General features: G+C 41.4%; 2 protein-coding genes across 4 annotated transcripts in view; one reads left to right on the top strand and one right to left on the bottom strand.

Annotated features, from left to right (window-relative positions):
• LOC117251205 (TSC22 domain family protein 1-like) overlaps positions 1-17,080 on the top strand; it is a 37,959-nt gene extending 20,879 nt beyond the window's left edge. Inside the window, exons 1-3 of one of the 3 annotated variants that reach the window (XM_033617264.2) lie at positions 7,059-7,508; positions 13,354-13,405; positions 15,339-17,080. In XM_033617264.2, the coding sequence (XP_033473155.1) occupies positions 7,405-7,508; positions 13,354-13,405; positions 15,339-15,608 (426 nt within the window). In that variant the 5' untranslated portion in view covers positions 7,059-7,404 and the 3' untranslated portion in view covers positions 15,609-17,080. Of the gene's footprint in view, positions 1-7,058; positions 7,509-12,303; positions 13,015-13,353; positions 13,406-15,338 lie in introns of those variants that run through there. The other 2 variants (XM_033617263.2, XM_078174406.1) reach the window with 2 other exon arrangements.
• A 530-nt stretch (positions 17,081-17,610) lies between these two features.
• On the bottom strand, positions 17,611-26,021 carry serp2 (stress-associated endoplasmic reticulum protein family member 2). The gene is made up of 3 exons (XM_033617191.2): positions 25,844-26,021; positions 22,187-22,259; positions 17,611-19,562 (listed from the first exon to the last, which is right to left on the bottom strand). Exons 1-3 carry the CDS (start codon positions 25,925-25,927, stop codon positions 19,522-19,524), a joined length of 198 nt encoding a protein of 65 aa, XP_033473082.1. The 5' UTR covers positions 25,928-26,021; the 3' UTR covers positions 17,611-19,521.
• Between the last annotated feature and the right edge of the window lie 442 nt (positions 26,022-26,463).

Here is a 26,463-nt window from a genome sequence, read left to right as displayed (position 1 = left end):
TTGGATAGAGAGAAGTGGGGGTGGGGGAAACAGCACTGTACAACACTGCAAATCAAACTGATTGTCAGAAATGAACTGAGATGAGGGTTTCCACGGGTTGTGGAATTTCCAAAACATGTATTTTTTTAGAGATAGCAGAAGAGAAAAAAATCTTTTGGGATGTTGGTGAAGAATACAGGGAACTTTGCTACTGAGCCACCTGCACCTGAATGTCTTTACCAGTATGTTATGCATATCAGTAGCTTCATCTTTTGTTTACAGCAGCTGAGCTGTTGAGGAAACGTTACTGTCCAACTTCAAGATTAGCAAACCAGCAAATGAGGCCAGTGAAGGACATGAATAGTTGTTTATGTTGACATCAGTGTCACTAGGGACACTTTGAGGGTTATTTTTACGAGCTTTGCATTAGGGATGTTATTAAATTAACACTGTTAAATTAGATATTGCCATCATTTGCACTGAAATGTCATGTCTTCCTACTTGATGTTGCTTTATAAAAACACAAAACAAAAAAGAGCAATTGTTCGCTACTAATGTTAAAGGTATACTCTGTAGGATTTTCCCAAAAAAAAAAAAACAACATATAGACTCATGAAATAATCCCTCTCATTTATTACTTAGGACCCTCTCTTAGTGTGTGGAGGTGTGTTTTTCTGCAGAGACTCTGACTGCTGTATTTTCTCATTTTCTTCTTATTTTCTGTGTTTGGGATGTTTATGGACGTGTACCTCGACTGCTCTCAGGTGAGGTCGGGGGTCAAATGGCTCTTATAACATACACAATATTGTTTTATAGATTAAACTGTGCTCAGTCAAAAAGATTTTGACAGTTTTTTTCACTTTTAGATGAGTCAATTAGCCTAAATTTTAACTTCTGTTTAAACACGGGGGGGAAATTAGTGGTTAGGAACCCCCCTGCTTTGCATGAAAAGTGAGTTTGGTGACAATTTGGGGGTTAGAGGAGGTACACATGCTGAAAATAATTTGATCTAAAATAGACAGGGGAGACCAGAGGTCAATCTCATCAGCTCACACATAGAAACACAGGCCTCCTGCTGACGCTGTTAATCTCGTCAGGTTAGGGTTAGGGTTATTCGTTACTAGTGCATCCATCCACAGCTTGTACTGATTCAGCTGCTAGTCGTGCTGGTTGTGTTGGGGGGGAGGTTTATTTAGATTCACACTGGGGCATGAGAGAGAGATGACTCACTGAGTCTTTTGGTTCAGTGGAGTGTAAAGAGAAACACATCCTCCCACCAGCCAACACAAACACACTTATATCACTGTTATCGTCAAGGTGGAGGCTGTGTAGCAGGTGTGTGTGTGTTGTTAGCTTTATGACCCAGACATTATGTGTAATCTTTCCTCCATCAGTTTCAAAAAGATAAGACATGTTTGAAAAGAAAGGTTGGAAGAGGAGATAAATGATCTCTTATCCTTGTGAGGACAGATTTAAGTTTAAGGACTTTCTCTAAGATGTAGTTTTATTATTTCCCACAACTTCAAGCTGAATGCCGAAAGAAACCCCAGTTGACTTGTTTTTTCGAAAGAGCCAGAGGCACGACAGGCTTATCTTGTCCTGCTTGTAATGTTGGTATCACGAGTTTTCTTAGTGCTTTATGTGACTTTCAGAATTTATTACTGATGCCATCGAATACATGAGCATAGCTGTGAGGTGTTATTGTGTAACAGTAGCCTCTAGGGAACATACAGTTTGAGTTCATTTATGTTGAATTTCAACTAAGTTATATAACAAAGTAGATGTCATCAGAGCCTGTAAACTGAGGACGATGTAATTGTGCATATACACTGGAGGTACAGTTAAAGTGCAGTCAGATGTAACTTGATGTAACTAGACGATGAAAGCTATGAATAATCACATTTTGCAGTATTGCACATAATATTACAACCAGACAGGTCTGAATTAAACTGGTTTAAAATGCATGTACAGTACAGGCCAAAAGTTTGGACACACCTTCTCATTCAATGCGTTTTCTTTATTTTCATGACTATTTACATTGTAGATTCTCACTGAAGGCATCAAAACTATGAATGAACACATGTGGAGTTATGTACTTAACAAAAAAAGGTGAAATAACTGAAAACATGTTTTATATTCTAGTTTCTTCAAAATAGCCACCCTTTGCTCTGATTACTGCTTTGCACACTCTTGGCATTCTCTCCATGAGCTTCAAGAGGTAGTCACCTGAAATGGTTTCCACTTCACAGGTGTGCCTTATCAGGGTTAATTAGTGGAATTTCTTGCTTTATCAATGGGGTTGGGACCATCAGTTGTGTTGTGCAGAAGTCAGGTTAATACACAGCCGACAGCCCTATTGGACAACTGTTAAAATTCATATTATGGCAAGAACCAATCAGCTAACTAAAGAAAAACCAGTGGCCATCATTACTTTAAGAAATGAAGGTCAGTCAGTCCGGAAAATTGCAAAAACCTTAAATGTGTCCCCAAGTGGAGTCGCAAAAACCATCAAGCGCTACAACCAAACTGGCACACATGAGGACCGACCCAGGAAAGGAAGACCAAGAGTCACCTCTGCTTCTGAGGATAAGTTCATCCGAGTCACCAGCCTCAGAAATCGCAAGTTAACAGCAGCTCAGATCAGAGACCAGATGAATGCCACACAGAGTTCTAGCAGCAGACCCATCTTTAGAACAACTGTTAAGAGGAGACTGCGCCAATCAGGCCTTCATGGTCAAATAGCTGCTAGGAAACCACTGCTAAGGAGAGGCAACAAGCAGAAGAGATTTGTTTGGGCCAAGAAACACAAGGAATGGACATTAGACCAGTGGAAATCTGTGCTTTGGTCTGATGAGTCCAAATTTGAGATCTTTGGTTCCAACCGCCGTGTCTTTGTGAGACGCAGAAAAGGTGAACGGATGGATTCCACATGCCTGGTTCCCACTGTGAAGCATGGAGGAGGAGGTGTGATGGTGTGGGGGTGTTTTGCTGGTGACACTGTTGGGGATTTATTCAAAATTGAAGGCAAACTGAACCAGCATGGCTACCACAGCATCCTGCAGCGACATGCCATCCCATTCGGTTTGCGTTTAGTTGGACGATCATTTATTTTTCAACAGGACAATGACCCCAAACACACCTCCAGGCTGTGTAAGGGCTATTTGACCAAGAAGGAGAGTGATGGAGTGCTGCGGCAGATGACCTGGCCTCCACAGTCACCGGACCTGAACCCAATCGAGATGGTTTGGGGTGAGCTGGACCGCAGAGTGAAGGCAAAGGGGCCAACAAGTGCTAAACACCTCTGGGAACTCCTTCAAGACTGTTGGAAAACCATTTCAGGTGACTACCTCTTGAAGCTCATCGAGAGAATGCTAAGAGTGTGCAAAGCAGTAATCAGAGCAAAGGGTGGCTATTTTGAAGAAACTAGAATATAAAACATGTTTTCAGTTATTTCACCTTTTTTTGTTAAGTACATAACTCCACATGTGTTCATTCATAGTTTTGATGCCTTCAGTGAGAATCTACAATGTAAATAGTCATGAAAATAAAGAAAACGCATTGAATGAGAAGGTGTGTCCAAACTTTTGGCCTGTACTGTACATCCAATTGTCGATTCTGTGTTGACATTTCTATAAGACGATATGCATCACGACATTTACCCTCCAACCACACAATGTGCCTTCTCGCCTTGTCTTTATCGCTGCGGCTGGCATTACTTCTATTCTCTGTTGTCTGGACTCAGAGCGCGCTGTGTTCTTTGGCTGCTAATCCTTTTAATGCCAGGTTTCACTCCACATTACTCAAACCTGCTGCTCACACACACTTATGTAACTTGGAACTTGTGTGTGTGAGACAGAGAGAAGCGGAGTTGGAACCCACTCTGGGCTGCCGAAATGCAAAAAAATGCGATCATTTTGACAGATATTGCAGTTGCAATATGAGTCACAATTTTAATGGGAATGGTCATTGTTGCATTTCATTTTCACACACACAAAAAAAAGATATGTAGAAAAATGTGCCAACGACGTATCGCCACTTCCTCCCACTGTACAAAAATGAAGCCAAAGTATCCCAGGTATGTGCGCTGCCATCTTGTGGACATCATTTGGAGCCAGAGTTTGCACAATAGCAACCTCAGCAGTATGGAGTTCCCGCCCATACAACCGTCCAACTAATCGCAAGCAGTGATAGCGTGCACACGAGTGGCCCTAATCCCCTTTTTATAGCATCAGCTAACTAGTTACAACAAAACTTATCAAAAAATCACAAACACTTGAACTAACATCAGCGTGATCAGCACTATCGTTAAATGACAGAAACCATCTTTGGGAAAAAATTAGACGTGTTCTTTGATTTTTTAGTTTGAGCCATGTTCCATCCACTAACAGAGGGTGGGGTTTATGGTTTCGATTAGCTGTGCAACCCTACTCTGAAACAAGTTACTTTTCCTGCTTGTGGGTCCTGAAGTGCCACAGGAAATGATGCCGATGTTATTTGCTGAGTAACTTCTCACAGATAGCATATGGACGCAGGAGTAGAAGGTCTACCTGCTGTAATTGTGATATCACTGTTTATTTCTTTAGTCTTGAATTATTTCTAAGGCTGATTGAAGACCACACCTGTGTTGTACATGTCAACGCATTTTGACATTTCTGCATTTTACTGCAGAAAAGGTGACATTTCCTGAAGTTAATGCATGGATCTGATCCGATGATTAGCTAAATGTAGTGGAAAGATATATCATGATATCAGGATTGAGAGTCAGATAAATTGTCTATCCATCTAAACACGGTGCAAAAAGAACCATATTAGGAGCATTTATTTGTCTTTGCCTCTGTTCTCCTCCCTCCCCGCGTCCATGACTCTTTGAGACAGTACGAATGCTGAGGCGGTGGATCTAGGCCATTCTAGCTCTTGTGTCTCTGGCCGACTCTCTCTCCCTCCTTCTCTCACTCCGCCTCTCCCCCAGTGTGTGTGCGTGAGCTTGGTATAGAGCGAGCACTAAGGACTTGCTGCTGTCAGCCCAAATGCTCCAATAGCACCTCTCTCTCTTACGTATGGAGGCCAAAATGGCCACTCATCATTCCTCCCTTGCCTCTCTGACTGACTCACTCAGTAGCTCTCTGTCATTCTCCATATTCAGGGTGTGACTATGGAAAACCACTGCCAGGGCTTACTGGTAAAGTCTGTGTGTGCTTTCCACTATCAAACTACAGCTCAGCCAAAAGCCTTTACAATTCAACAATTCAATAGGCCTCTTTTTTCATCACTGGGACATGCCAGGCCCCTTTTATTAACTTGCATTTTCCCCGAAGCATAGCAGATGTGAGTGCAGTTCCTCTTCCTGTGAGTAAGACACGGTTTGCCAAAAAACAAGAATTAAACCAGAAACAAAAGTGACCTACATATAGGACTTCTCTCATCATAATCAAAGGGATGTGTTTGCATAGCTGTTATAATGAAGTGTGTTAATTTCAGTCATGCAGTTTAAGAGCTTTGGAGACCAGAGCAAGTGTACATCACCATGGAAATAAACCGTAGTCATGCTTTGGCTGATGCATATAACTGTCTATTATCTGGCTAGATGAGTCTAGTTTTTAGCACAGGATTGAAGTCTGAAAAGCTTTCACTAAGAATCATTGGAGCCCGGTCAGGTAGGCACTGGACCAGTGAGTGAACTGTGGATAGTGTTTAGGTGATGACTGCCACAATTATCAAAGCTAGTCATTATAAATCATTCAGTATCCTTGTGGCTTAAGGACAGAAGCTCCTCCCAATCTCTCCAGGCAGAAAAGGCAGTTTTTCGGGTTGTTGGGATCTTTAATGATTCTGCTGGCCCCATTTTTGCAGCATCTGGTGTGAACATCGTTAATGCAGGGTAGAGTAGGGCCTGTAGTGTGTTTAGCAGAATGAACCACTCTTTGCAGGGCCTAGTGGTCCTGCCCGGTGCTGTTTTCGTACCAGGCTGTGATGTTCTCCGTCAGAACGTTGTCGACGGTGCAAGAGTAGAAATTCCTCAGTATTTGAGGGGATACCCGTAATTTTCTCAGATGTCTCAGGTAAAATACTTACATAATTACATAAGTCTATATTAATCACATGATCATTTTCCTGACAAATGATGCAGTGTGAGACTTTACATTTGCCATCAGACAATCTAATGTCATGACATCAGCTGCTTGTGAAAGGCTGTATTTCACATCACATGGCATGGCAGCATCCAACCTCATCCAAGAGGTGGTTATGTCCACTGAAATCCTTTAAAAGTACGTAGCATCCATGTTAGCATGCTACAAGGAATATTGAGTGTTTTTTTAGTTGATGATTGACAATATTACTTTTTGTAATAGAAATTGCAAAAGTTACCCGGTTGGCTACCTAAATTGAGTTGCTGTAAGCAGGCTGCTGTATGTCACCCAGAAGTCATGTGATACTGACTCATCCCAGCACATGGAGTCTGTTAGGACAAGTGAAATCCCCTGCATTATGCTCATGCTCTACCTGTTGTTTCTTGGCCGGCTGTCCCTAAGCCAGCGGAGGCCCCGCGAGTGCATGTTGTGTTTTCTGTCTGCTGAGGCACTAAGCCATCTTAAGGGGGCCTTTCAATGAGAAATGACAAGATAAGACCCTGAGGCATAGGGTCGCTTGTCTATCACGCAGGGGGCTGGCATAGAAAACTACAGGGTGTACAGAAAGAAACCATGATTCAGTTTGATCCTGCAAACTAAACAAGTTAAAGTGTCAGCCAGGGCTGCTTTTGCAGTTTTGACTACGTGAACAAAAACCCTTGTGTTGTTTGTCACCCTGACTTCAGGGACAATCTGTGCTGTCAAGTCCCTCATACATCAGGTCCAAACCATGGCAAGGGACGTATAGATATTTATATTGCATGTTCTGTACATCGACATTCCTGTGGTCTCAGTTATGTGCTTATAAAACTGCATTATTCTGTAGAAGAGAGACGTAATTGTATGTTTGCTGAAGAGATGTCAAAGAGTTGAGGCCCAGTGTTGTGTTGTACATCCATGTCTCAGGCTACAGAGGGCAGAGGACTTATGGCATAGGAGCAGGGAAATCACTGGGCCACATGCTAATCTCTGTTGATGGTTTATGTAACTCCTAGTATCACATGATCACACGTCACTACCCGCCCAGCTACTGTCTGTACTCAGTAATTCACTCACTAGTCAGCCATTCAAACACACATGGATGACAGAGAGGAATAATGAGGAGCACACATATACACAGTCATCACAACCTGGCACGCTGCCTTTGATACCCTATGCAGCTGCACTCACGAATGCATCTATAGGGCGCGACCTAGATCTGTTCACTTAAATTTAAGAAGGAGCGAGGGGTGTCAGAAAAAAAGAAACCCTAAACAAAGAAGCGCGGGAGGCACTGCTCTGTCACTCTGGAGTGTACATGATCCTGCTGACGGACGGCTCCATGAGAGTGTGGGGAGTACGAGGCCATGACGAGATGGCAATGAAGCTTTTGTTCTGGGAGCTGGAGCAGCATCTCAAAAGGTAAAAACTAAAGACAGGGAATCCCTGGGGAGTCGGTACAGTGTGGCACTGCTTGGGCCAATCACTACAGTAGCTGCACACAAAGGGCTGCGTGGCTATATTGTCTTTTCCATTTAGTGATGCGTGGCATCAGGGTTAACACTAAGGGATACTTAAAGCAGATACTATGAATGTGTCTGCTGTGTACTCGTATAGTAAAAATATTGTAGGGTGCTATAATGTATAGTAAACTATAGAAAAGTGTTAAAACATAGGTGACATACATCTGTGGTATAAATTAGTGCCATTTATTGCTATCTATGGGGACTGTGAGTAATCCAACCCACAGCTTGTTTCTTTTTTTCTCACTGAATTGCTTACCTTATATTCCTGTTTTGTAGCAGCTCTGTTGCCGTCATGTTGCTCCATCTTTCCATCACTTCACATGAAGTCACCCTCTCTTTTGCAACAGTATAGCAACGCATAAATACCACGGTAATAGTGCGTAATGATAAGCCTTGCTTCATTTTTTTGTGATTCATCTTAACAGGTACAGTGTTGCAACAGTCACACAGTTTTGTAAAAGGAAGTGCATTGAAGCTGGACATTTACATGAGGTGCTACAGAATTACTAGTTTGATAGGTGCACATGTACAGTGTTATGTGACTGAGCCCTGCAGTTAGTCCTATCTTGGTGAAATATATGTTTTTGTAGTATGTTGTGTTGATTCAAAGCCATGGTCATTTTAAGGCCACAGTTTTTGGTAGTTTTGTGTTAGACTGCATAATATTCAGAGGTACCCCTAATGACATTCTGTGTTACAGATCCTCCTTTTTGTTGTTTCTGTTGTGTGTCCTCATATGATTTAAGATGCCCAACACTAGTAAGTGACCTTGGGCATTTCTCTTGAGTTACCTTAGTAGGTCACTAGGCAATTGTTTTTGTTTTTTTTTTAGCAAAGCAGAAAGGCCTTAAATCAAGTACATGAACCATTAAAGCAGTATTTCTGTGACTAGGGCGGCAACTAACAATCATTTTCATTGCTGACTATTGTGTCAGTTATTTTCTCGATTAATCAATTTGTTTTTTGGTCTATAAAATGTCAGGAATTGGTGCAAAATGTTGACCAATGTGTGTCAAAGCCGAAGATGACTTCTTCAGATGTCATGCTTCGTCCACAACTACAAGATATTCAGTTGACTGTCACAGAGAAATGAAGAAACAAGAAAATATTGACATTTAAAGAGCTGGAATCAGAGATTGTTGACCTTTTTTTTAAAAAAATATTTAAACAGATTCATTGACTATCACAGTAGTTGGTGATTAGGATTAATTGTAGCAGCTCTATTTGTGATGTTAGCATCTTAGCCAACATAACAAGAGTATTTTAATAGGTGAACTTCACTGGTGAAACATAGACATGGTGATATTGCAGCAGAACTGAAATAATGTTAAACGGTATAAAGAAAAAAAAAATCAACACTGCATCTGGGTCTTAAAATATGAACCTTCATTTACCAACCCGTACTAAGCGGAATAACCTGTAGCCTAGATCCAGTTGTTTTCTCTAGTGTCATCTCGTGGTTTAACTTTGACGTTAAAATCATCTTGACCTATCAGAGTGAATTTTCTTGGAACACTGTCTTATTTTTCTCTTGACTAGTTAACAGTTGAACCAAGTATAGCTCCTATCAATCCTCAGTGTGCTTGTGTGTGTTTCAGAGCGTGATCACGTTAGACTTGGGTTTTATTCCACCAGAGCTGCAGCTGTACTGGCTATTTGGGTCTGGATAATTAGCTAAACCCTTCCTCCAGTCAAAGACGAGACCGGAAGAGATTAGAGCCTCTTATTAAGCTGTTTGGCTTCATGTTAAGTGCTGAGGTGTTTGACTGGGATCAGAGGTGAGCAGCAGCTGACATCACTACCTGTACTCTGAGGCTATTTTTGAGCCTATCTTCTCGGTACTTGGCCCTAATACGCCAGGACTGTTCTGTGATACCCAAATTAGCCTAAGCCCCCATTTAAATGTGGCTGCTGACAGTACTCAACCTGTGCTCTGTGTTTTCACGATTTGAGTATGTCTCTTCATCTACCTCCTCTCCCATTCTCCTCTCTCACTACTACATAACACACACAGTTGGAAGTTCAGGCCCTTGATATAACAGCTACACATCAGTCATACTGACTGAGTACCTCAGGGGCTTGATTTGCTTTTTCAACATGGACCATGCCTGTACCTTCTCCTCCATTTTTCCTTCATGTTGGCTCAATGCCACACCAGGCCTTTTTTATTTTATTAGCATAAGGCATAGTTTGGATTTTTCACGGTGGGGTTGTATGAGGTACTCATTCAGAGTCAGTGAATTACCTACACAAGTTGGCAGTCAGGACACTCCCAATTTTGAGATGCAGGCAGGCGTACTGCCCTAGAAGCCAGGCAAAGTACTGCTGTGGACGAGGGCAGCAGCAAAGTGTATTTTAGCCCCTCAAAAAAAATAATCAATATCAGTTAAAGTGTACGCTTTATTTAAAATATTTTCACCACTTTACCTTTCCATTAGACAGCCCTTTCTGACAGGAAACAAAAGCTGTTATATCGCTCTCTTCAAAGCCACCAGACTCCTTTTACCTTGAAAAACACAGGAGCTGTTTGTCTACTGCTGGCTCGATCTGTTAGCTTGTTTGTTTTACTGAATTAACATTTTAAAGCATCAAAGTCACACAATAAGAGAGACAAACTAACAGAGAGAGGCAGTGATAGAACAGCAAGTCCTGTGCTCTGTGAGGTAAATTTACTGGGGTTATCAAAGGAGTCTGGTGGCTTTAAAGAGAGCATAGATTATTATAACAGCTACAGCTAATGGCAAAGTAAAGCAGTAAAAATATTCTACAAATAGTGTACACTTAAACTGATGTTGTTTTTTTTAGGTGGCTAAAATACATTTTGGTGCTGCCCCCGTCCGGAGCAGTACATTGCTAATCCTTTGTGGCGGTACCCCTGCTTGCTTCTCTGAATTCGGGGCATGCTACTCCATTTACTGTAGGTAATACACTAACTATGGATAAGTACTAACTTGATACAACACCGTTTAAAAAGAGCTGAACTGTCACTAACATTTGGCTTCCTGTCAACATTTCAGAGATTTCCTTCATCTCTAAATTGGTTAGAGGCAAGAAGGTCAAGAGTCCGTACACATGATTTTGCAGGTTTTTGGGTGTACATGGAATGTGTGAGAATGGCCTTTTAGACTGTGTAAGGAGGTGTATGTGTGTGGGAGGGGGTCTTGTTTAGAAGTGGGAATTTTCAGTGTGGAGGAGTTGTTCTAGGTGCATCTGTCGACCAAGATACTCCCTTCTGTAAAGATATTTGAGGTGTGTGTGTGATCATGTTTGTTTCAGATTGACCTCACTGATCTCCCATCTCCTCCATAGTCTTTGACGTTTGACAGATGTGTAATCTCCCAGTAAGACAGGTCACGTAGTAATTTACAAACAATGCAGTCTCTGTGGACCCACAGGGGAGTGTAAAATTGCACAAGACATGATTTAATCAAGTCGGTGAGAGTCCAGGCATGTCTCCAAGACAAATGGTTTGAGAATGTAACTTGTTACACTACTGATGGTTTTGTATTCTCTTAAAAATGTCTTTGTGTATCAATTAAAACCACATATAGCTACAGGTGTATGATAGACGTCATGCCAACCTGTATTCAAGGTAGCAAATGACATTTGATTGACAAAATCTCATCATTTGTTTCTTATTTTGAGTTAAACCATCAGGACTGTATTCATCTGCTGTGCACTCAAGGTCTTTAAATGTCAATAGTTTTTCCCCTTTGTGTTCTGTAAGATTTGAGAATTTGAAATGTAATGTAAATGTTAGAGGCCTGTTTTACCAGGCTTTCTTACCGATGTTGCTCAGTCCCACTGCTGTGCAGTGCTGCACAGGGCCACATGGGGGCAACATACATATGGACATGAAAGCACGTCATGGACATCCAGAGCATTTTGGTTGAACAGCTGCCTATCGTTTATTTCCATCTGATTGCTATTGTCCTCTGGACATAGGTGTCCCCCGACAGGCATGGATGTTGGTATAATGTTTTAGTACCTTGATTCTGTTAGAGCAACCATGGATAGTGTGCCTCTACACATGCATTACATGTATACTACTTGTTCCTATTTGGAGATAGATCTGTGTCAGTAATATCTGTATGAACAGATTGACAATCTGTGTGTAAATGTGTAATCTGTAAATTGAAAACACCTTCCAGAAATACCAACCAAAAAAAGTAAACTCAAAAAATTGCTTTGCAAATAAATAAATTCCACAGAAAACACAAAACAACATTTAATTCATTTACAAATAAGTGAAAAACATTTGTAAATATCCCCCTAACATTTACAGCTTTCAAACAAATATTTGTGAATTCAGCTTTTATTTGTGAAACCCAGTTTTGTGCTTGTGGATTTGCATTTTAAGCACTGAATCTTTTTGTTAATTTGTGGAATTTGTGTATTTGCAGATCTGTTTTATATTTGCAACATATTTTTGCAAGTTTAGAAATCTTGTTTGCATTTGTGAAAGCTGTTTTAGATTTACAGAGTACACATTTACACACAGATTGTCAATCATTTTAACATCCTTAAATTGAGGCAAATAAAATGAGCATAAAAGTACATTGATAAACATGTATTTGTGACCAAAACCTAAAAAAATACCTAAAATGTTATATTTTTCTGACATTCTGGAGAATAACAACTGCCCCACATTTTTGAGTCAAATTATCAGCAAAGGGATTCCCTGAAACTGGGCTGAATAACACTCAGTCTTGTTGTTGTGGAGATAAAAACAAGATCACATCTGTGAGGTTCAGATGGGGTAAATTCCTAGCAGCACTAAAGGCTCGCACATTCACATTCACTTTGAAACAGGAGCTGATTGATGTGTATTGTCGCTGTAACTCAACAGCCTAAACCGTAGCCCTTCCCTCGCCTGTTTTTCAGCACCACAGCTCTTTCTTCTCCCCTTCCCATCCGGTTTTCCCCGGTTTCATCCACCTCCTCTCCGTTCTTGGAATATTTTATGTAAAAACGCGTCAGCTGAGCGGCAGGTGGGGGCGTTCCTGAATATATTATGCAAATGAGGCCCCTCTCAGCCAATCAGGAGGCGGCCTCGCGCTGTGTCGCTGGATAAATTATGCGGGCTGGTCCTCGGCTGCAGATTTTTGTGTAGAGCCGAGATGAGCTGACCTTGGATTGTATTCGTACCGCTGCGGTCGGTGCACGGGCTCTAACGGGTAGACTATAGGATAGTGTGGATGTGTCTCGCGGAGCTGGTCGCGAGGAGGTCGAGTCGGGACACGGGGCTGTTTGTTAGCGGACTGTAAAAACATGACCAGCATGAATACGCCGTGCTACACTGTGGCCATGGATCTAGGCGTCTGCCAGCTGAGAAATTTCTCTATATCGTTCCTGTCGTCGTTACTGAGCGCGGAGAGCTCGCACGTCAAGCTTGACAATAGGTAAATACTGTGTGGTAGAGACAGTCCTTTACACAGCCTGCTACTGCTGCTGCTAGTCAGGGCTCCCTTCACCACTAATGTCCCCACTGTGTGATGGAGGATGCTACAGTATCACTGCACCCAGAGGCCACACTGCTATAAACGCTGAGGACAGGGCAGGAGGGATTGTTCACACCAGGCACCACGTTGATTTTATAGAAATTTCCAGAGGCTTCCAGTAACCACTCTCATTAATACAAAGGCAGAGAGGCTGCTTCTCCGTATAGGCTCTCCATATTTTGTGTTACAGCACATAAAGGTTTAAAATGTTATATTAATTCATCCTTTCTTCTTTTGCAGTTCGTCAGGAGCCAGCGTTGTGGCCATAGACAACAAGATTGAACAAGCAATGGTGAGCTTTCTATGCGTTTCTTTCTTAAACACTACACTGTGGAAAATGTCGACGACTATAATGACTGTTAATACATGTAATAAAACGGTATGGATATATTTTTCTTAATGATAGGACCTCAAACTATCCAGGGACTATTGTGAAGCCACTAACGTCAGTACTGCTGATAGCGTTTAACGTAATAAATGTGGGACAATAGTGAGTATTCCCCTCAAATCTCTGGCAACAAAAACTTTTAAGAAGCTTATTGTGGATTAAAATTAATATATACTTGATATTGTACATTGACGGTCCCTTCAGAAATAACTGTGTACGTTATTACGGTGCCAAAATACTGTTAATGCTAAAACAAAACGTAGAGTTTAAACCAACCTCTGTATCCAACTTAAGACATTAAACTAATTTTTAAATCTCTTTATTATTACTATAATAAATGTGTCGTCTTACTTTTGGTTATAATTCAGTCTCTCTGACAGGAAACAAAACGCACTTTTATTTTCTGTTTCGCTCTTCTCTGTTGTTGTGCCCGCTGTCAGCCTTGTTGCTAGGCAAACTGGAAGGCTCTCACGCCTCGTTATAAATATCTCGCCCTCTGATTGGCTAAGCAGTTAAATGTGGGCAGGGTTATTGACGTGGCATCCTGGGAATATACTCGCTCACGTTTTTCTCTTTATCAACTATTTATTATGTTATTATTGCCAGATTATTTTTTATATTGATTCAGTTTTAAAGGTCTGTTTCCACTTATGTCAGTATCCATATTAAGTTTATATTATTGTCAGGGAACAGTTATTTTATGCGTAATATTTATGGTTCTTTGTTGCAGCATCATTTCATATAATGATGTCTACATAGTGCATTCCAGTAGTGAACATATGGGTAGCGCTAATCATTCATATGAAATATAAAATTGTCTGTATTGTTATAAATGGCTAATTCCCAGCTGTATGGCATGATGAGTAGTTGCAGTACAATTGTTTTCATTTCATTAAATCCAACTTTGTGAGGGGAAAAAAGGAATGAGCTGTTTCATATTGTGCTAGGTTACACAAGGGCCAACACTTTTATATCACTACAAATTTTCACTTTGTAAAATCTTTTATATCCACACTGAATAAACCCAAAATATTTTTTAGTCAAACTTTAGAAAATGGTTCTTTTATGTTTCTTAATTTATATATAAGATTTTACACATTTACAAAATATTGAACAGCATTTTATTAGTTGTCATCTAAGTTAGTTAGCTTGATATTCAGTTGTTATTTGAGTTTAACTTTTTATTATGCCAGAAGTTATTTGCAAGCAGGCAGAATTGTCAGCTTGTGACACTCCTTTCCATCCTCAGTCAAAAATAATGTCCAGTCACTAGAAACCAACATATCTGCCTGAATCTTATTTATTTATTTTTTTTATTTATTTTAAATCCACACCAATGAATAGCCATGCCAACCTACCTGTTTTGCCAGTGTTTTAAGAGTGGAGTGGTGCGAAGTCAAACAAACTACAATGTCGGGGGAAATTGAGAAGACATGTCTATTTAGAAAAGCCTCAATAGCAGCATCTATCTTGCCTGCAGTGCTCCCCATCATTGTTATCACTCCTCATTGGTTGTGGCACACTGTTTGAACAGCATTACTCCTGCCCGTAGTGCTGACTGGCTAATTGTTAGTCTCCCTGTGGTGCCCATTGGTTGTTTTTATTTCAGCTGAGAAACTGCTGTTTCATGTCTCGATGCCAGACTAATCAGTCAACTCTGTGGAGTGGGTGGATTCAAAGATTCAAAAGTCTGAATCCAGGCGAAGAAATTAGATTACATATTACAAAGTAAATCTGAGAAGTAAAGATTGGGCCCTAGGTTAGACAACGTTAGTTTTCTTTTGTGGGAATTTGTTGATATGTCCGAGTCATAAACCCATATCTCTGTCTGCCCCAGGACCTGGTGAAGAGTCACCTGATGTACGCCGTGCGTGAGGAGGTGGAGGTCCTAAAGGAGCAGATCAAGGAGCTGATTGACCGTAACTCCCAGTTGGAGCAGGAAAACACCCTGTTGAAGACGCTGGCCAGCCCAGAGCAGATGGCCCAGTTCCAGGCCCAGGTTCAGACCGGCTCCCCACCTGCCCCTCCAACAGCTGCCACACCGGGACCCCCGAGCGCCGCTGCCCTCGCCCAACCCACCTCGCACAGCTCTGGCCCCTCGGCGTAGCCTGGTCTGCACTGACAGACAGACAGACAGACAGACAGACTGACTTTTTGGTTCTGCTGCAGCAGCAGAGCTAAACCTTGCCTTCTACAGCAGGAGGTTACGCTGTTAAGACAAGAATTTGCACATATTTATCTCTCAGAAGGATGCAGCTAGCGGGACGAGCAGTGCGCTGCTTTACAGCACAGTGGTGGAGGGTGACAATCTTGACATGCTGTAAAGGGGGGGATTGGTTTCAGCGGAGGATTGAATCATCGAACATTTGCCAAATAACCCTTGGACATATCAACTAGAATGTCTTACCAAGAAGAAACAAAACAGCTTATCAGTGGCGACAATATACTTAGCTATAGATTAAAAACAAAAAAAATCACTGTGCCTGTGTCTGGATTTTAAGTGATGTCGATTTTACTGATGATGACGGTGGGAGAGCAGGAGGTGGAGGATTGTATTGGTGGTTACCTTTTCTTGCTGAATGATGTAAATAAAAGCGGTTCTCTCTCAAGGGTAGATCCTAGCGTTACAGGCTGAGAGATTTGAGAGAGAGGAAAAAGCCTTCTCAGAGTGACAAATGAAGAATGTGAGCAATTATTATGACAGAGTCCCCATCTGGAATGGGGGAGTTGGGGGCGGGCTGGGGAGGGGGCGGGTGGGTATTCTTGAACAACACTTGGCAGCATTGATGACGTTACTTCAACTGTGGGTTGGTGGGATGAACAAAACGTGGTTTCTTATGGAGATGATGATATTCTATTTCAGTATTTCACTTTCAAGCTCCTCATTTTGCCCTCGATAAAGCTCATCATTGCTGTTCTCTCAACCCTGCAGTGGCATGTAATTTAAACCTTATTTGACAGGGTTGAGACATTGGGCTAAGCTGCATTTTCTTTTTTTTCCTAAAAAGTTTGATGGGCAGAAGATGATGATGTATATTTCTGTATAGTGTAAGTACCATGTAAAATAGTGAGGAGAAAGGAGAAAAACAACAGAGGCTATCTTGGCCACACAGATTGAAGCGGGTGAGCGGGGAACGTGCTGGTCTTGCCCAGTCTGTGTCGTCTATTTTTAATGCTGTATTTTCAAGACTGTGGAGGAACGGGAGTTTAGGTTATTTAACTGACAACACACAGACAACAACGGTGTCCATATCCCTTACTGCTACATTAACTCTTACTGTAAAATCATTTTCACTTGGTTCCTTTTCTTTCTGGAGTATTGCACCTTTATCATTTTTTTTTTATTTGACAGTGAAGTACTTTTGGATGAACAATATCTTAAAACTCAACATTTAAAAAAAGACAAAAACAAACTCTAGAGATGTTTTTTCTTTCTTTTTCATTCTGTGTATCAGTTGTATGCTCATGTTCTGTGCATGTTTCTGCAAGGACCGGTTGAGATATTGTAACATACATACCACAATTGCACTTGACAGCTGCACTTCACAACTTTTAATAAACATGCTTAAGGAAGAATAACCACTCGATCACCTTCTCTTTCTTATTCCGTCTCACGGCTGCTGGGCTCGGTCAGTCTGTCGGATGTGACCATGTAAAGGTTCACCACGCCTTTGGGTGCTAAAGGGCAGTTTGTCTCCTGTCACATGTGGAGTCATGCTGCTTCTTACATCCATGGTATGCAGCTTCAGGGTGTTATTAAATGGAGCTTTATGACTGTACATTATGTTGTTGAACCCTGTTGTTGGCTGAGAGGCAAAGTCATAGCCTGGTGGTGTCTGGATTGAAGCTGCTCCTAGATGACCTTCAAAGATTAATTTAAGGTTCAACCAAAAACAGTTGGTAAGGTTAAGATTCCTACAAAGTTTCTCTGCAATTTAGCACCACTTAAATTCAGACAATATATATTTTGTTTGCAAAAAAGGGCAAGGATGCAATTCAACATACAAAGAGTAAGATGTCTAATAATAAATAACTGATGAACACCTGCTTACTTGTGTTTAAAGTAAGTCCTCCAGAGACCAACAACTGCTTTTAAACTAAATGCAACAAGCTAAACTAGCTAAAATAAGTTTCAGAGCTTGGTCTGTAAACGGCTTTAATAAGTAATAAGTAATTACACACTCCTTAAGGCAACTTTAATTAAAGTTATTAGGAAATATTTGACAGTCTCCCCTTACTGCAACACTTGAGTGGATTTATTTTTGTAGTATCTTTCTGGGAGAGAGATTTAATGGCTGTGATAAGAAGGAAACATCCATTTTAAAACCAGATGTCCCACGGAACCTTAAAGTCTTAGAAGGCATTGAAATAACTAAAAATAAGGACTTAATTGGCATTAAAATGTATTAAATCAACCTTTCAAAAGTCTTACAAATGCTAAGATGGGGAAGTAGGTTTTTTTTTTAATTTCACATTACATTGTAAAATCTCAGAATGATTGATAACTTTAACAAAAACAAACACCTCTCGCAATAATGTCACCAAAAAGTCATGTTTTATGATACAATATATGTTTGGGCTAAATTCTCCCAAACCTAAGTAACGGATGTTGGTTTATTTATTTTTTCTTCAGTTGTGGTAATTGTAAGATTGGCTTTAAATTTAATTCCAAGTGGCATTAAAAAGGTCTTAACACACCGCCAATATTGTGGTGACAGACGCTCACAAATGGCCTAACATTAACAAACGGTCGACCATTGTCTTTGTGTCAGCGCCTAAATGCTATTAAGTCTGGAGCTGCTCCATACACAGTGAATGGTTACAGATGTTCTAGATCAGTGGTTCCAAACTAGTGAGTCGTGGTCCATTCTTAAAGGACCACAAGTCACTTGCAAACGTGTCAAGTTTATTTAAAAAAACACTTTGTTTTGAAGTAAAGTGAATTTCGGATGTGGAGCTTTTATTTTAAAGTGCCGTATCCTGCTCTAGATTGAGTGATGAGCAGTCAGCTACTTGACAGAGACAGCAAACTAGCTCGAGGACGTGGCCAACCACAACTGTGACGCTGATTGTATTAAGCTGTGTGGACCTTTAACTATGACTAAGGAGAAATCTGGACCTGTGGCTGGACCAATTGAGAACCACTGTTCTAGATGACACTGAGAGCACACAGGGAAATGTTCTGAGTATTTCATGTCTATGGAGCAGCTCCAGACTTTATACCCTGTGACACCACAAGTTTGAGACTTCCTTCTCTGGTTTCTGGCTTTGAGAGAGAGTAGCTCATGTTCACAAATATTGATTGAACTTTCCCAGGCCATGGAGATAACATAATGGGATTCTTAGGTGGTGTTCCCTACTAAGAGCTGTACAAGACATCCTGATGCTTCAAAATAAATAACACAGTTATTAATGTCATCCAGGATGTAAAGACCCTATAAAGTGTCCTGACAGTACAGTGTGTGTATGTGTGTGTTTGTGTGTGCACTGATAAACACAGGGAGTCTACAAAAACAGAAGTAAAACTGGGCGCTCCCTAAATGTTTGACATTTATTTGAAAAAAGATTCTTTTCACATAACACAGACACTTAAACAGACAGATATGGCACATCGTCAGCAGGAATCACTGGCTACACACACTCTCACGTCAACAGTCACAACTTCACACATAAACTCACACACGCACAGGTGCCAAGTGAGTAATGAGACACACAAGTTCTCCAGCCGGCGTGGTTTTAGACTGTCCATAGAAAAGCTGTCAGTACCACAGACTGCAACACTGTAAACGCTGATCGAGGGCGGGGGGCGTGTCCCCAGGAGGGGCTGGTGGAGGCGGTGGTCGGGGAAGCTTATCTCTCTCTCTCTCTCTCTCTCTCTCTCTCTCTCTGAGGTCTGCCGGATCCAAAGCTTTGGAGTCAGTCTCTGGGCCTCTGGAAGGGGTCAGGGGTATGCAGGTGCGGGCTAGCCAGGCTCAGTGAGGGCATGAGGGGGGTGTGGGAGTCCGGATGCTCCTTCTGCATCACATCCCCATACGGATGCTCTGGATGATCTGAAATATGGCTGAGAGAGCACAACCAAAACAGAGCTGTCAGGACCCGGCACGTTCTCATAGAGCATACAGTAAATGATGTGAGGCTGTGAATGGACACATTATGGTACCTAACAGTGTGACTACAAGTGAGGGACATGGGCCTTTTTCAAAGATGTCTGACATGTCACAATAGGAAAAGCATGTGTAAATTATGAAATCAATTTAGCTGGGGCCTCGGGCCTCATTACAGAAACTTCCTAAGACTGAAATCCTATCTCATTTTAGGATGATGGTGAATATTTTGGGTATTACAGAAACATGCCAATCAATGACAAATTCTCCCATATTGTAGGATAGGAATTTAGCTATTACAGAACTGTCCTAACTTAGGGATTTCCCAGGTTAGGAAAATAGGTTGGGTTGGCACAGACCCCATCCTGCCAAAAATGGCAGCAGCACTGTTGTAAAGTCTGTATAGCACTGATGATGAAGACAGAAAAGAACATGAACACCAAAATATAAAGACTGAAAGGCTGCTCAAAGCATATGATGGTGCTTTGAATTTCATAGACCATTTACTAATGAGTTTGAGTTTGATTGACATGCTACGTCAGGCTCTCAAGACGCCGGCAAGGAGGCATGGGGCTCTGACGGTGGCTGTACACATCACAAATGCACCTCGTCTTTTTTTCTAATGCTGTGCTCACACTACGATTGACACAGCAACAGGCAACAAGACATTTTCAGTAGATGACGGTAAACTGTAGCTACACTTGTCGCTGCCGACAGGTGTGACACGTTACAAATCAAAGTTGAGTTGGCCCCAACTTTTTTCAGCACTCCAATGATGCAGCTATTTCTAGCTGTGGCACTGCAGTATTAAGCCAAGTTAGCTGATGCTATGCTAGCTTTATGTGCATTGCGGTGCACATGACGATGCAACAGGACTGCAAAATGTGATGTTAAAATGGGGCCCAGACATTTATCAAAAGCAGAGATATTTTCATGACCAAATACAAACTAAAGATGACGTTCAGTTGAGGTACTTTTTTAGCAGACACACACAAGCCCAATCCTGACGTAACTATGTTAATCAACGCTTGAGCAACACTTCTGCTGTGTTCTCACTACGAGCAACACAGCAACAGCTTGATCAGCTACATTATCACTGAGTCACCGCTGAAATGTTGCTTAACCACTTGTAACGTAGTTGCGTTATGACAAGCTTGTGTGTGTCTGCTACTGGCCACAAAGCACCCTGACTGAACGCAGTGGCTTAAGGTAGTTACAACGGGGCCCAGTTCATGCTATTATGACAGCCCTAGTGTACCCAATCATACACATGTTGCCTCGTCACATGATCAGAGACTTGACATTAGATAACATCAACATATTACCCAACAATCATCATTGCATATATCTGTATATAACAAAAAATACCAAAAAATCATAAATTATTGATTTAACAATTTTAATAGCCTAGTTGATTTATAGTTACTGGATAAGCATATAATTTTGTTGCTACTGTTTATTTAATAAAAAATAATAAGTAAAATAATGGAGATGGGTTTGCCTTTTTCAAGAGCATATATAGCAAATGGCACTGTTTTTAATTTAATGACAGTTCTTTGAACATAGCCATATTTTCAAGGTGGCAGTCACTCATAAGGGCCCATTCTCCACCCAACACATTGTTGGAGGGCCCACTCTCTCTATGGGCCTCCCACCTCAAGGGGCCCAGTGCAAGTGCACTGTCTGCACTGTCTATATTTATGTCCCTGACTTCACATCATCTTTAGTGTGTATTGGGTCATAAAAGTATTTGTGCTGATGTTCAATGTCTGAGCTCCATTTTGACATCACATTTTGCCATCCCACTGCATCCCTGTGTGCACTACAATACACATAAAGCTAGCATAGCACCAGCTAACTAAGCTAAATAACACAGCACCACAGCTAGAAACAAAAACATGATTAGCTGATGCTTGGCCGTGTCATTGGAGCACTGAAAAAAGTTGAGGCCAGCTCAACTTTCGCTTGTGGTGCGTCATACCCGTCGGCGGTGTCTGGTGTCAGTTTGTAGCTTCATGCCACTGTCTCCATTGAAAATGAATCATGGCCTGTTTCGTTGTCGCTCGTAGTGTGAACACAGCATTAGGGTGACTTTCAGACTGAGGATGCAGATCTGTCCTTAAAATCACAGCCCTGCATCTCACGCGACATCACAGAGGTCACCCAAGCTATCTGCACTCTGGTGCCATGATATTTATGTTTCCCACCAAACAAAATGCCTGTCTTTTTGTTTATGATAGCAAGCGAACTAGCCAGAGACAAGTGAGCGCAGTTGATATTATGGCTTGTTCATGGACACAGCCATGAGTTTAGGAATTGCTTCTGTAATAGAGGTTACGATTTTTCCTATCTTTGAAACTAAAGGGAAAGCAGTGAGGATACTGTTCCTGTTATGAGGCCCCTGTTATTATTCATAATGAACCACTGTCACACTGTCATGTCTTACTGTGATCCACTAGCTTACAATCACGTTAATCTACTGTAATCAACCACCATATTAGCTACATGAGCTTACAATCAACATAGGGCAATAACTCTGCATAAACACATGCTTTATTCTGCAGGTACAAAAGATCCATACCTGATCCACACACTACAAATACAAAGAGGGCGAGCAGCCAGGGACCCACAGGGTACTTCTCCTCCTGTGGTCGCTATTGGAAAGACACACACACACACACACACACACACACATATCTTACATTAGCATTACTGCTACAACAGAAATGTGACAGATGCTGCAGAGCAAAAGTAAAACCCCTTGAATGCGGATAGATTTACAGAGAGGTTTCCCATTCCAACCACTCTCTCAGGTTGTTGTTGCTGCTGCTTTCTGCTCAGTCACTCTTTCTCCTCAAGCCCAAAGCCACCACACATTATCTTGTTTGTGGTGATTCTCACCACAATGTGCACAATAACAACACTGTGACTGTGCTGAACAAACCCAAGGGTCTGATTATACACTGAAAGGTGCTGAGCTCATTTTTTCGAAATCGTGGCTCATGTTGAAAAGATGAGTGGAACAGCACGAGACGTCAGTCTGGGCAGATTAAGGGAGAACCCGCCAGCTTCCACCAGATGACATCATCTGTTTGGACGGGCTACATGTTTGTCTGCCCTTGGTGAGGGAAGTTGTTACAGTCAGTGATGATACAGTCAGTGAGGAGCCGGAACAGCGTAGATGCCTGACCTTTAAGCTACTGTTCAAACAATATATAATGACAGAGGAAGGGGAGGATAATAATGTCAGATTGGGATTGTTGGGTTGTTAGCAAAGGTTTTAAAGGGATGAGCAGGACTATAAAATTCCCCCTGAGTCAATCCTCATCAATAAACACTACTAAGTGAGTTGCTTTAAGTATGTGGTAATTATGGTATATCTCAACAAACTGAATACATAACCATTTAAATAATGGGCGGATAGGACAGTGTTTGGAAGAAAAAATCAGCTACAGTATGGAAACACATGCCCTTTTCTGGGATGATGACATTACAGCAGAGAGGATGAAAAGTCTTTTCCTGTCACGTATTAAGAATTGCAAGATTTTACTCAAGATGTCGACATTAAAAGTGCATATGTTAATATCAGATTCAGGAGGAAGATAGCTCATGTTCCACAGAGGGATTAATGGAAAATATCCGCTGCCCTGGAGCTGCTGGTTGTATCCCATGATCCTCCTCAGCATTTCCTCTGCTGTCCTTAGAAACTACCACAGCAGCTACTAAATGGACCTTTGGTGAGTTTGTTGAGACATGATATTCATGATTTTTATTTGTGATTATTCATTTGTGACTATTTATGTTTTTATTTTTTTTGTATTTATTTTTTTGATTACCAAATTTCTTCTATTACATGTAAAAAAAATGGTTGAATTATTATTGTAATTTGCCTGAGGTCACGCTGTTTTGTGAAACCAACAGACCAGTCTAAAATCAAGAAGGTACTTAATTTGATTGTGATTGAATTTTTGAATTTTTTTTTTTTTTTACAGAAGACTAACTATCACACTAGGGTTGCAACTAACAATTATTTTCATTGTCGATTAATCTGTAGATTATTTTCTTGATAAATCAATTAGTTGTCTGGTCTGTAAAATGTCAGAAAATAGTCAAAAAAAAATGTCGATCAGTGTTTCCCAAAGCCCACAAGGACGTCCTCAACTGTCTTGTTTTTCCATGACTCAGAGACATTCAGTTTACTGTCATAGAGGAGTAAAGAAACCAGATAATATTCACATTTAAAAAGTTAGAATCAAAGAAGTTTGACTTTTTTTCATTACCAGGGTTCCCCACACATTTTTACCAATACATTTTCAAGAATGTTTCCAGAATATTTAACCCCATTTCCATGACTTAATGTAAGTAGTTAAATGTGTCAGCTTATATAATAATACAGCCATACGTGATTACACACACATTGCCCAGGCATTTGCGGACAAGCAAACTGCTAGTGTTTGCTAATTTTACTCACTAGACATTCCCACTGCCACCTTGCTGCATATGCCCCCTTCCACTAGACCAAACCAGCACAATAGGGTACTTCACAAAACATCAAAGCCAAGGATAGAAAACTTAAGATCCTGTAGATACTGTCAATTTAAATGCAATTTGACCTGGGTTTGGATTATAATTTTGACAAGCTTGCATGCATTTAGACAGCACGGTGGAGCAGTGGTTAGCACTGTCGCCTCACAGCAAGAGGGTTCCTAGTTTGAACCTGGGGTGGGGGAGCCCTTCTTTGCAGAGTTTGCATGTTCTCCCTGTGTCAGCGTGGGTTTTCACTGGGTACTCCAGCTTCCTCCCACAGTCCAAAGACATGCAGGTTAATTGGTGACTCTAAATTGTCCATAGGTGTGAATGTGAGTGTGAATGGTTGTCTGTCTCTATGTGTCAGCTGTGTGATAGTCTGGCGACCTGTCCAGGGTGTACCCTGCCTCTCACCCAGTGTCAGCTGAGATAGGCTCCAGCCCCCCTGGTGGCCCCTAACAGGATAAGAAGTTATGGAAAATGAGTGAATGAATGTATGCACTTATTGCTTGTTGAACAATAATATTCTATATCTAATATTGTTTTGCAATCTTGCCTGAACCTGAGTGTACACCTAATATAAGGCTGATCACCATCATGTGGATCAATGACCCAACACAAAGGGCGGATATTGCTATCCAGACATCTATATGTGTATAGCAATAGGCAAAATAATGTATATCTAAGTCTTTTCCCAAAACATTCTGTTCATTCCACAACACTTCCAGGCCTGGAAAACTCATTAATTTATTCATTATCTGTACTGCTTATCCTGTTGGGGGTTGCAGGTGTGTTGGAGCCTATCCCAGCTGACATTGGCCGAGAGGCAGGGTACACCCTGTACAGGTCGCCAGACTATCGCAATGCTGACACATAGAAACAGACAACCATTCACGCTCACATTCACACCTACGGACAATTAACCTGCATGTCTTTGGATTGTGGGAGGAAGCCGGAGTACCCGGAGAAAACCCATGCTGACACAGGGAGAACATGCAACCTCAAGAGAGATGGGCTCCCCCACCTTAAGGTTTGAACCAGGAACCTTCTTGCTGTGAGGTGACTGCTAACCACTGCACCACCATGCCACCTTAACTTTTCCAGGAATTTCAAGACCGTGGGAACCCTGACTTACTCACTATCAAATTAGTTGATGACTAATCGAATATTCGCTGCAGCTCTGTATCACATATACATTTGAGAGTGAATTTTTGGTACTTTTGCTTTATAAATTGATTGCAACAATTTATTCATTATTGGTATTTGATTGATTAATGGTTTCACTTGGGTACTTTTTAAAAGTCCTCCCCATTCACACTAGGCATTTATTCAATACACCAAGCAGCACTGGGTTCAGTTATTTTCCAGCCTATTTATAACCTGTTCATCTTTTATTCTCACTATTGTATTTTAAACTAAGTATAAGGTAAAGTAGCACTGCGGAGGGCGGTGACGAGTGAATCCAGTGAATAAATGACATGTTAATGAAACAGCTCAGCCTGCAGGGTCATAATGTACACTGAATCTATCACTGAGGACCACACGGTGCTTTAAAGGTGCTGCTGTGTGACATATAGCAGGACACCATCTCCATCTCCACCACCACCACCATCATCATCATCATCATCATGCTGCTGTATCCATACCGGAGTGAACGTCACCTATCTGGGCTAATGTCATGCTGGCATCTCGCTGTCAGTGAACGGCTCACCAGCGTCTTGGCTACGTTTCCTCTCTGCGTGATGTTCTTGCTGTGTTTCTCGTTGGCCATGCGGATCCTCTGTTTAGCCACCATCTTCCGGAACAATTATATAACACCGGGGGTAAATTAGTCTGTAGCTTTATTTTCTGAAGCTGCAGGCTGTCGACAGCACCGCTGCATCAAGCTAGGAGACCTCTGACACAATAACACCGGAAGCCCGACGATATTTCTTTCAAAATAAGAGCATGTGGTAAAAATGGGGCAGTGTTTGCGTTTCAAGAAGCGGTACGGAGAGAAATTTGTATTTTACACACTGCTAACAAGGGACTTTATATCTCTCGTCGTATTTCATCGTGTTTTTCAAATATTCAAAACAACTTAAACGCGAACTGTTCGTCTACACTTTTATTCTGAAAGGTGTCACAGGAAACTATATGCTTCACTTTGGTTTTCTTGACGCGGCTCCTCTGCACCTGGCGGAGATGAGCGCGTGGCCAGGGGCGCGCTCCACGAATCGATAGTGGATTTTAATTGATTCTCAGAAAAACATAAAGTATGATAAGTCTTAAAAAAAGTATTTTAAAAATACCTGAGGTCAAAAAATGAATATTTTACAGCAGTACAAGATA

This window comes from Epinephelus lanceolatus, chromosome 14 (assembly GCF_041903045.1).
Source record: "Epinephelus lanceolatus isolate andai-2023 chromosome 14, ASM4190304v1, whole genome shotgun sequence".
NCBI lineage: Eukaryota > Metazoa > Chordata > Actinopteri > Perciformes > Serranidae > Epinephelus > Epinephelus lanceolatus.
This window is presented reverse-complemented; position numbering and strand designations above follow the sequence as displayed.